General features: G+C 37.3%; 1 protein-coding gene across 1 annotated transcript in view; it reads right to left on the reverse strand.

Moving 5' to 3' along the window:
- Nucleotides 1-3868: 3868 nt before the first annotated feature.
- The window catches only part of LOC128657333 (gastrula zinc finger protein XlCGF26.1-like), an 86509-nt gene continuing 77713 nt past the window's right edge, over nt 3869-12664 (reverse strand). Inside the window, exon 9 of the mRNA XM_053711639.1 lies at nt 3869-5000. Coding sequence (XP_053567614.1) covers nt 4156-5000 — 845 coding nt within the window. The 3' untranslated portion in view covers nt 3869-4155. The remainder of the gene's footprint in view (nt 5001-12664) is intronic.

The following is a 12664-nucleotide window of genomic DNA, read 5'->3' on the forward strand; positions in this document are numbered from 1 at the left end:
TATACACTGTAATATTACACTTCACATCAAATACCATATAACTCATAATGCTGAAAATGGTACCAATATAAAGAACAAGTGTGTAGTCACTAACTTATCTGTGCCTACAGTACACAGTAGTGTGAATATAAAGACTATTGATAATTCAGCTTAAATCTTAAACTCAGATGGTGACTGACTTATCTGTGCCAAAAGTTTAGAATGTCATGTTCAGAATTGAAACCCACTGGCACCAAGCAATTTAACTTAAATATCCAGTAGGTTTCCTGTCTGCACAGAGATGTTAGTCTGTCACCTCCCCTGGGGGATTTAGGAATTTGCTCTATCGCTTGCCACTTGAGAGTTGTCACATCACCATGGTGCATATCCAAAAAATGCCTGGAAAGAGCCGAGCACGGCTTCTCACCAGAGATATAGGATAAATGCTCCCTGATCCTAGTGCCAACATCCCTAGTGGTTCTACCTACATAGGATTTCAAACAGCATGTACACTGTATGAGATAAACTATGTAAGTACTCTTACAATTGATACATCCCTTTGTATTAAATGTCTCACCAGACTGGCTTGATACAAATGATCTGCCCACACTGATGTGATCACAGTAGGTGCAAGTGCGTCTGCCACATCTATACGTACCCTCATGCGTTAACCATGAATTGTTGACAATTGGCTCTTTGAGCAAACTTGGAGACAGTATGTTTCCCAAAGTGGCAGCTCATCTCGCTACAAACATACAGCCATCTTCAACCTTGCCCCTCAATTTTTTGTCACCCATCAGTATCGGAAGATTTTTTGCAATAATATTACAAACATCTCCGTACTGATTTGAAAACTGTGTGACAAATTTAGGTTTGGTATCAGTAGATAGATGCTTCCTATTTTTTGGAGGACCTCTGAGCAAAGATGCCCTGTCCATTTTGTTTACCTCGGACTGGGCTTTATACACAACCTCTCGCGGATAGCCTCTTTGTCTGAGTCTCTTGCTCAAGTCCTTACTCTCCTTCTGGAAATCACATTGCTGGGTACAATTGCGTCGCACCCTCATAAATTGGCCCTTGGCTATACCGTCAAAGACATGCTTCGGGTGACTACTTTTAGCGTGTAGCATGGTGTTACCAGCAATGGGTTTCCTATAGAGAGAAGAAACAACCTTATTTGCATCTGGAATACCCTTGAGGGTAATATCCAAAAAGCAGATATCCGTTCTATTCCACTCAAAGGTGAACTGGATACCTACTTCATTGGTATTCAAATATTCCACATATCTCATGGCAGAAACGTAGTCACCCGACCAGATCAAAAGCAGGTCGTCAATATAACGTACATACTTAATAACCTGATCAGAGGGATTCATACCACTACCTCCATAGATGTAGGACCTCTCCCACCACCCCATAAAGAGGTTGGCGTAAGAGGGGGCAAATTTAGCCCCCATAGCGGTCCCACACCTCTGGAGGTAGTAACGACCCTGAAACATGAAAAAATTGTGTTCAAGCAAAAATTTGACTGACCCCACAATGAACTCCTTTGTTCTATCAGAAAGATCTGTATATAGATCTAGATAGAATTCAATTGCCTTCAAGCCATATGTATGAGGGATGGATGAGTACAGGGAAACAACGTCAATCGTCAACCAACTATATTCCTTTCTCCAGGCTACATCCTCCATCACACACATGGCCTGAGTGGTATCCCTGATATAGCTTGGCAGCCTTTTCACCATGGGTTGAAGAAAATGATCTACCCACTTAGAAAGTGGCTCAAGTAGGGAGCCAATACCGGCCACAATTGGCCTACCTTTCACATTTACTATACTCTTATGTACCTTGGGTAAGTGGTGGAAGATGGGAACAACTGGATTAGTAACCATCATAGTGTCTGCAGTTGTATGATCAATAATCCCATCTTCCACCGCTTCATCCACCCAATGTCGTAGTTCATTTGAGTATTTCAAAGTTGGATTACCTGGTAATTCAAAGTATGTGTCACTGTCATTTAGCGCAAATAGCGAAACGGCACTAGGGGTGAGTGAAGTTACTAACGAAGTGTGCTTTTTACTGTGGCCTTACCCCGGTTGGTCTGGAAGTGGCTTATACCGGATGACCCGCTGAGTACAATCCAGTTCCCCGGTCTGTGATATATACGGAGGGTGATCAGGTCTCAGTGTGGTTTACCTGGGAGCAGTATGCATGTATTGGAGTAAGTCTCACCTACCTAGGCCATGTTATGCTATTTTGCACAGAGGGGTTAATAATTGTAGGTAGGTGACGGCGATGTTAGGGAGGGCAGATTAGGGGTTAATAAAATTTATTATAGTGTTTGTGAGGCAGGAGTGCGGCGGTTTAGGGGTTAATACATTTATTATAGTGGAGGCTATGTCCGGTCGGCAGATTAGGGGTTAATAAGTGTAGGTAGGTGGCGGCGACGTTGGGGGGGACAGATTAGGGGATAATAAATATAATATAGGTGTCAGCGATGTTAGGGACAGCAGATTAGGGGTTCATAGCTATAATGTAGGTGGCGGCGGTGTCCAGAGCGGCAGATTAGGGGTTAATAATATAATGCAGGTGTCAGCGATAGCAGGGGCAGCAGATTAGGGGTTAATAAGTGTAAGGTTAGGGGTGTTTAGACTCAGGGTTCATGTTAGGGTATTAGGTGTAGACTTAGAAAGTGTTTCCCCATAGGAAACAATGGGGCTGTGTTAGGAGCTGAACGCTGCTTTTTTGCAGGTGTTAGGTTTTTTTTAATGCCAGCTCAGCCCCATTGTATCCTATAGGGAAATCGTCCACGATCACCTTTTTCCAGCTTACCGCTACCGTAAGCAACGCTGGTATTGAGGGTTGAAGTGGAGCTAAATTTGGCTCAACGCTCACTTTTCTGAGGCTAACACAGCCATTCAGAAAACTCGTAATACCAGCGTTGGCTTAAGGGTGTGCTGGAAAAAAAAGGAGCGTTAGCCCCGCAAGTTTTTACCGACAAAACTCCAAATCTAGGCGAAAATGTTTAAACCTGACAATACTTACAGGGAGAAAAATAATACTTAGGATGTGGAAATCCTGAAAAAATAACGCGAACTTGGCGTTATTAGCACCACGCTCTAACCAACTGAGCTAACCGGCCAGCGCAAATAGACACCTTATCTCTTACAGAAAATGGTCTTAAAAAATGTATATAGAATTGTGAGCAATTTATATTGGCACAAGAAATAGGATTCCAAAAACAAAACTTACATCTTTTTGCACATTCGGTATTGTTACTGGAATATAGACTCAGGGGGCAATGGACATGTATAGATGAGTAGCCTGGAGGGGATTGTGTGGGGAAGAGAGGGAATGAACCCAATTTTGCCCCCTCTTCTTTTTTTTCTCCCCTCTTCTTTTCCGTCCATTATGTTTTGTTATGTTCTTTATGTATGACTGATTTCTATAAACATAGGAGTATTATCTATAGTTTAATATATGAAAGTTTTCTTTGCATACATTTATGAAATATCAGAAAAATACACTCCAACAGGATGTCGCAGGGGATAAGATTTTCTTTAATTAATTAATTAATTATTTCGGATTATTGAAAGATGTCTTATTAACCATTTCTTCTATTTCTGTGGTCCTGATATTTACTTCATGTCATTTTTATTTTGCTTATCCTATTTGGATTACCCTGCGTGGTATCTTAAAGAAGACTGAATTTTCATGCAATTACTATTGGCTATAAACAAATAAAAATGAATAAGCACAGTTATAAACAAAAGAATGTGAGTTGTTTCCTCAACTCTATAGTCAAAACTTTTGTGGATCTATAACTGTATTAGGTAATCATTCTAAAATAAGAAGAAATGTAGAATAATTCAGAGTTTTACAATAAAAATGAGCATTTGTAAATTTTATATATAGCCAATGTTAACTTATACACACGGTCAATTTAAATACCATCTAGAGAAACACTGTCACCTCAGAGATCAGCTTACTATAATGTCCTCAAACAGTACCTACATTTATCAACATATAAATAAGGGTCTTTGTGTATTTTTATCTAACTTTGATCTGCACATGGGGGCTCCCTTGTATGAAACTAGTCATAAAAAGTACTATAGACATTGAAGTACTATAGACATTGTGCAGATGACAACTGTGCCATCCTCTTAAGCGCTGATTTCACAGACTTCCTTTAATATGCATTTTCTGATGAGTAATAAGATATGATTTCCGAGTAAAACATTTCCCACAGTCAGAACATGTAAATCCTTTCTCTCCTGTATGAATTATCTGATGCCTAATAAGACTTGATTTCATAGTAAAACATTTTCCACAGTGAGAACATGAAAATTCTATCTCCCCTGTATGAATTTTCTGATGAGTAATAAGATATGATTTCCGAGTAAAACATTTCCCACAGTCAGAACATGAATAGCCTTTCTCTCCTGTATGAATTATCTGATGCCTAATAAGAGTTGATTTCAGAGTAAAACATTTTCCACAGTGAGAACATGAAAATTCTTTCTCTCCTGTATGAACTTTAAAATGTCTAATAAGATGTGATTTCTGAGTAAAACTTTTCCCACAGTCAGAACATGAAAATGCTTTCTCTCCTGTATGAACTTTATGATGCCTAATAAGATGTGATTTCTCAGTAAAACATTTCTCACAGTCAGAACATGAAAATGCTTTCTCCCCTGTATGAATTATCTGATGCTTAATGAGATTTGATTTTAGAGTAAAACATTTGGCACATTCAGAACATGAAAATGCTTTCTCTCCTGTATGAATTTTCTGATGATTTATGAGATCTGATTTCTGAGTAAAACATTTTCCACAGTGAGAACATGAAAATACTTTCTTTTCTGTATGAATTTTCACAGGATGAGCTGATGATTTCAACGTAAAACATTTTCCAGATTCAGAACATAAGTATTTCTTGTGGCTTCTCTGATTTTGAAGAAGATTAAAAGAAGTATCAGCACTCTGGTCATGAATAGGATTACTGCAGTTTGTAAGTATACCTGTTGATAAGAAATATAATAAGAGTAATGTTATTTATTAATGACATATTTTTATCCTGAGAGCATTTTAAGGGATCTGAATTAGTGTCCTCTACAAGGGGAGGCACTCGGCTATGACTCTTACACCTTTCACCAGCCTCCGTGCTAAGGATTAGTGGTAGTTTACCGGACATTAGGTAATAGTTTTATATACTCTCCAGCATCCAATATTTGTAAATTACTGAAATAAATAGAAATGAATGCAGTTATAATTTTTACCTATTATTTTTTTTAAATGTATTTAGACCTTTTAAAAAAAATTTAAAGACAATTTTAGTAATTTAATTATTTGAGTTTTAAAACTACTCTTTATAACTATTACTTGTATGCACAAAGTAATCAGTTTTATTTTTGTAGACTGTTGCATTTATACCACATATTTTTTTATTTGTAATGATTTCCTTCACATCAGATTATCATTTCATATAAAAAGTAAAGTATAATGTATAAAAAATATATGTAGAGAACATTGGAAAATAGTTATTTCTGGAATTAATTCAGGTTTTAATGTAATTAAAATAATATTTAGTCACAAAACTGCACTTTATAACTATTGTTTGTGTGCACAAAGGGTGCTTTTGTTATTTGCCCTCATAATGCCTCTTATATTGACTTTGTAAAGTTTGTTTCCTCTGCGCTACAATGCTGTACTGTTGGAGCTTCAGGCACCATATGCATTCTTAGCGCAGTTAAGCGTAAATTTTCTAAGCTAATGATTAATCATTCTTAAAGTACCTTAAAACTTTGGCCTAGCTTAAAGGCATACTGAACCCAATTTTTTTCTTTCATGATTCAGATAGAGCATAACATTTTAAGCAACTTTCTAATTTACTTCTATTATCATATTTTCTTCATTCTCTTGCTATCTTTATTTGAAAAAGAAGGCATCTAAGCTAAGGAGTCAGCAAATTTTTGGTTGAGCACGATGGACAGCACTTGTTTATTGGTGCTGTCCAATCAGCAAGGACAACCCAGGTTGTTCACCAAAAATGGGCCGTCATCTAAACTTACATTCTTGCTTTTCAAATAAGCATACCAAGAGAATGAAGAAAATGTGATAATAGGAGTAAATTAGAAAGTTGCTTAAAATTGCATTCTCTATCTGAATCACAAAAGAAAAAAATTGGGTTCAGTGTCCCTTTAATTTCAAACCTTCAAAGTAATTAATATTAAATAACAATATAATTTACAGTCTACTTGATTTTTTTTATGGTTTAAAAAGATAGATAATGCCTTTACTACCCATTACACAGCTTTGCATAACTAACATTGTTATATTACTATATTTTCTAACCTCTAAATTTGGCTGTTTTTAAGCACCTGCAGGTGGCCTCTTATCTCAGGGATTTTTATTAGTTTTTTACAGCCAGACAGAGCTAGTTCATGTGTGCCATATAGATAACATTGTGCTGACTCCGGTGGAGACCAATAACGGTTATGCAGGAACCAGCACTAATTGGTTAAAATGCAAGTTTATTAAAAGCACTGAGATAAGGGGCAGTCTCAGTGCAGCTAAGCAGAGGTTTAGATACAGGTAGTCATAGAGGTAAAAAGTGTATTAATAGAACAGTGTTGGTTTTTCAATGGGAATGAGTAATAAACGGATTATCTGTCTTTTTAAATAACACTTTTCAAGTAGACTGTCCCTTTAAAAGGTACAGTAACCTCTTTTCTCCTTATTAGATTACATATAAATCACTGTTCTTTTCTGCTTTACAAATCAGTGTAGGACTGACTAAAATGAATACACACAATAGCACACTATTGTTCTCTGTATTTCCTTAATATGTTTCAAGCGTGTATTCTCCTGTGATTAAAAACAATGACTTTCTTAACAAAAATAAAAAACTAATAAAAAATGGGTGTATGATCAACCCCTTAAGGTACTGAAACTTAATGTATAAATAATAAAAAGAACAAATAGGGAGCTTTTCAAAGCACTCATGCGTAAAACACCTTTTTATTAAATACCTTTATGAAAATCACTTGAGTATATGTACATCATATAAATTCATACAAAAATAAAAGAATATAGTATAGCAAAATGTCACAGAAATTAAGCCAGCTAAGAGGAGCTGTCCTTGAAGTAACTTAGATAAGGCGCTATACAGTCAAGTCCCCAATATGTATATATGATGCTGTGCTCACACAGGGTTTGAACAGTATAAAAGCAAGTACTTACCACACTCCCACAGATCTTATATATACTTCAAACAGTCCCTATACATCTCACTAAGCTATTTTTGTCTCAGTTACAATCAGAAATTAACACGTTTGTATGGGGGAAAGTTAAACCACGGATAAATAAAGTAACTATGCATAGACCTTTGGGGAAGGGAGGCATGGGGGTACCAAACATAGAAACATATTATAACGCAGTAACTCTCCAACGTGTCCTAAATTGGCATGGTAAAGTGGAGAATAAGGAATGGCCCACAATTGATGCACATCTTTTACAAGCAATGTCATTAGGAGCTCTATGTTGGGTTTCACCTCATGGAAGGCCAATCTTAGCTAGAACCTCCTTGTTATACACACATATCTTTGAAAGTTGGGATACTATGAGGGATTCTCAGACAGGTATTTCCTCCAGGGTCTCTCCCCTCTCGCCTATTTCATACAATGCAGAATTTCTTGGGGGGCTTGAACCTAAAAAAAACACCCGAGGCAACTTGGGATATACGATCACGTTTGTAAAATTGACCATAAATGGTAGACTGAGGCACAGAAATGAGATGAGGGAGATAGCAGGCGGAAACTATTCATCATGGTTAAAACATGCACAATTAAGCCATCTGATCCATAATTCGAAACACAAGTCAGATTTACTTAGATCCCCTACAAAATTTGAAAAATTATGCTTAATGGAGGTACATATGTCTGGCACTTTATCCATAACCAGGCAATTACTGGAAGATACTTTAACTAACACACTTCCATCATATACTTTAAGCTGGCAGAAAGAATTGGAAACTCCTATCTCAAAGGACTGGGATAATATATTTCATAATACTCATAAATCATCAGCTTCACCAAAGACCTTAGAGATGAACCACAAAATACTGACACAATGGTACTTGACCCCAAACCGCTTAAGACACATATATTCTAATGCTGATGACAGATGCTGGAGGGTATGTGGCCGGAAGGGTAATATGTCACATATTTGGTGGCAATGCGAAAGGATTAGACCATTTTGGACACAGATTGAGAAGGACTTCCAAACAATAATAGGAGACTCTTTTGTATTAAATCCTTTGACTGCAATTTTAAACTATAGACCATTGAGTTTTTGCAAAATTAGATGGAATCTATTGTTGATAGGACTTAATAGTGCTAGGAACCTGATAGCAAGAAAATGGAAATCTGTTGTAATCCCCTCCAGGAATGACTGGATACAAAACACAACACTGCTTTCTCATGACGAATATGTCTATTATAGAAAAGGGATCTTGACAAGATTTTATGACATCAGGTTTTACTGGGACTCCTTCCTGGGTACTATAGATGAATAGATAGCAGACTGTGATGTGTATTCGCCCTGACTCAAATATAACGCATGTACCTAGTTACGAACCTCTCTCTTGCACCCTTGGACTTCATCTAAACCCCTTTCTTCCTTCTTTTCCTAAATTTCATAATCCTAATTTATTCTTAACAGCAAATACCTAGGAAATATATACGACTGCATATACTACGACAAGGATATTATTGAATGTAGTTTTTTTTCCTGTTTATCTTTTTTTTTTTTTTATCAACAGTTTACTTGAAATCACTTTAAAAAGTAACTTTATGATCTTCTATCATTTTGACAACTTAAGAGGAATTAAAAAATAGAGGCTATATTGGTTTGTGAAACCAAAGGAACTGTAAGGAATAACCTCTGAACTATCATCGACTATTTAGTTCCTGGCGAACAATATATATGTAGAAATATGTTTAGATAACACGATCTGTAATGCCAATATGTTTATATGAATACTGAAAGGTAAACTTTTTGTTTTGCTTTAAAATTTGAATAAAAAATATTGTTTTAAAAAAAAAAAAAGCAACTACTTAAAATCATGGTGTCTGCCATCTTCTTGCCCTTGAAAATTAGGTGATTATTGGGTGATGGGACATAAATCCATACCTTTGGGCTAAATGCCATGCAACGCCATCGGTCTCAGGCTTCAATACTAAGCCGGGGGGCAGGGGGCGTGATCTCTATGCTGTCAGTAGACGGATCACTCCGCCATTCCTAGCTGCAGAGATGCTGGATATACCAGTGCACTTACCCCAGCAAGCAAGGACCTCAGCTAGAATAGGGGGTAGATTTATTAGCCACTGGTAATGTCCCAGAGATCACAGATGATCAGGTGGCACTATAAACAAGTGCTGTAAAATATATACAGGGAGTGCAGAATTATTAGGCAAGTTGTATTTTTGAGGATTAATTTTATTATTGAACAACAACCATGTTCTCAATGAACCCAAAAAACTCATTAATATCAAAGCTGAATAGTTTTGGAAGTAGTTTTTAGTTTGTTTTTAGTTATAGCTATTTTAGGGGGATATCTGTGTGTGCAGGTGACTATTACTGTGCATAATTATTAGGCAACTTAACAAAAAACAAATATATACCCATTTCAATTATTTATTTTTACCAGTGAAACCAATATAACATCTCAACATTCATAAAAAAAGAGGAAAAAAATAGCTGATTCTCACACTAATATTAAATGAAATAAGCTTTAATCCATGTTGATTAAAAATAGGAGACAAAAAGCACAGGACAAACAGAACGCAGCCAAGCAGAAACGTCTGACCGGTTTCGGTCACACAGGACCGTAATCATAGACATAATTGTACACACATGTTGCTACCCTTAATAAGGGTTAAAAACACACTGATTGGTTAATAACAAATGCTGCGTAATAAACACCTACAAAACATATAGATGTAATGCTTGTGATAAGATAAGAACCTATAGACAATATATAAAGACCTGAAATTTGTCAAAAAAACACAGATATTAGATAACAAAGATAACATAGAAACAGTTATATAACAGTTGGGTATGTCAAAGAAAGGGAATAGACACAAAGGATTATGCTCACATTGATATCATGGACACAGTCAAATAGCAGCAAAAAATGGAATAGATTTTACATTAAATAGTCAGTATATCCTAAATCAGAAACTACAAAAATAAATCATAAAGTACCTTATTCTATATTGCCTCTAACAGCAATGATGAGTAAAGTCAAAAAATGTGAATAAACTACATATGGTAATAAAAGTTACAAAGTAACCTGCTATTTCTAGAGGTATATAATTAGGTCTAAAAAAACACCAATTCATGGAAAAAATTCCAAATAATACTATTATACACTGTAATATTACACTTCACATCAAATACCATATAACTCATAATGCTGAAAATGGTACCAATATAAAGAACAAGTGTGTAGTCACTAACTTATCTGTGCCTACAGTACACAGTAGTGTGAATATAAAGACTATTGATAATTCAGCTTAAATCTTAAACTCAGATGGTGACTGACTTATCTGTGCCAAAAGTTTAGAATGTCATGTTCAGAATTGAAACCCACTGGCACCAAGCAATTTAACTTAAATATCCAGTAGGTTTCCTGTCTGCACAGAGATGTTAGTCTGTCACCTCCCCTGGGGGATTTAGGAATTTGCTCTATCGCTTGCCACTTGAGAGTTGTCACATCACCATGGTGCATATCCAAAAAATGCCTGGAAAGAGCCGAGCACGGCTTCTCACCAGAGATATAGGATAAATGCTCCCTGATCCTAGTGCCAACATCCCTAGTGGTTCTACCTACATAGGATTTCAAACAGCATGTACACTGTATGAGATAAACTATGTAAGTACTCTTACAATTGATACATCCCTTTGTATTAAATGTCTCACCAGACTGGCTTGATACAAATGATCTGCCCACACTGATGTGATCACAGTAGGTGCAAGTGCGTCTGCCACATCTATACGTACCCTCATGCGTTAACCATGAATTGTTGACAATTGGCTCTTTGAGCAAACTTGGAGACAGTATGTTTCCCAAAGTGGCAGCTCATCTCGCTACAAACATACAGCCATCTTCAACCTTGCCCCTCAATTTTTTGTCACCCATCAGTATCGGAAGATTTTTTGCAATAATATTACAAACATCTCCGTACTGATTTGAAAACTGTGTGACAAATTTAGGTTTGGTATCAGTAGATAGATGCTTCCTATTTTTTGGAGGACCTCTGAGCAAAGATGCCCTGTCCATTTTGTTTACCTCGGACTGGGCTTTATACACAACCTCTCGCGGATAGCCTCTTTGTCTGAGTCTCTTGCTCAAGTCCTTACTCTCCTTCTGGAAATCACATTGCTGGGTACAATTGCGTCGCACCCTCATAAATTGGCCCTTGGCTATACCGTCAAAGACATGCTTCGGGTGACTACTTTTAGCGTGTAGCATGGTGTTACCAGCAATGGGTTTCCTATAGAGAGAAGAAACAACCTTATTTGCATCTGGAATACCCTTGAGGGTAATATCCAAAAAGCAGATATCCGTTCTATTCCACTCAAAGGTGAACTGGATACCTACTTCATTGGTATTCAAATATTCCACATATCTCATGGCAGAAACGTAGTCACCCGACCAGATCAAAAGCAGGTCGTCAATATAACGTACATACTTAATAACCTGATCAGAGGGATTCATACCACTACCTCCATAGATGTAGGACCTCTCCCACCACCCCATAAAGAGGTTGGCGTAAGAGGGGGCAAATTTAGCCCCCATAGCGGTCCCACACCTCTGGAGGTAGTAACGACCCTGAAACATGAAAAAATTGTGTTCAAGCAAAAATTTGACTGACCCCACAATGAACTCCTTTGTTCTATCAGAAAGATCTGTATATAGATCTAGATAGAATTCAATTGCCTTCAAGCCATATGTATGAGGGATGGATGAGTACAGGGAAACATCGTCAACCAACTATATTCCTTTCTCCAGGCTACATCCTCCATCACACACATGGCCTGAGTGGTATCCCTGATATAGCTTGGCAGCCTTTTCACCATGGGTTGAAGAAAATGATCTACCCACTTAGAAAGTGGCTCAAGTAGGGAGCCAATACCGGCCACAATTGGCCTACCTTTCACATTTACTATACTCTTATGTACCTTGGGTAAGTGGTGGAAGATGGGAACAACTGGATTAGTAACCATCATAGTGTCTGCAGTTGTATGATCAATAATCCCATCTTCCACCGCTTCATCCACCCAATGTCGTAGTTCATTTGAGTATTTCAAAGTTGGATTACCTGGTAATTCAAAGTATGTGTCACTGTCATTTAGCTGGCGGAGGGCCTCTGTCACATAATAATCTTTGTCCATGACAACCACATTGCCACCCTTGTCAGATTGCTTGATCACAATCTGATCATTGTTTTTTAAATCAGTTAAAGCTGATTTCTCCTTTAAGGAAAGATTGTGGGGTCCCACTGTGGCCGTCATGGACAATTTGGTGAGATCCTCCACTACTCTCTTGTGAAACACCTCAAGTGCTTTGCCCCTCACTTGCATGGGATAGAAGGTAGATGGTGACCTGAATTTGGGAACA

Source organism: Bombina bombina, chromosome 4 (assembly GCF_027579735.1).
Source record: "Bombina bombina isolate aBomBom1 chromosome 4, aBomBom1.pri, whole genome shotgun sequence".
Lineage (NCBI taxonomy): Eukaryota > Metazoa > Chordata > Amphibia > Anura > Bombinatoridae > Bombina > Bombina bombina.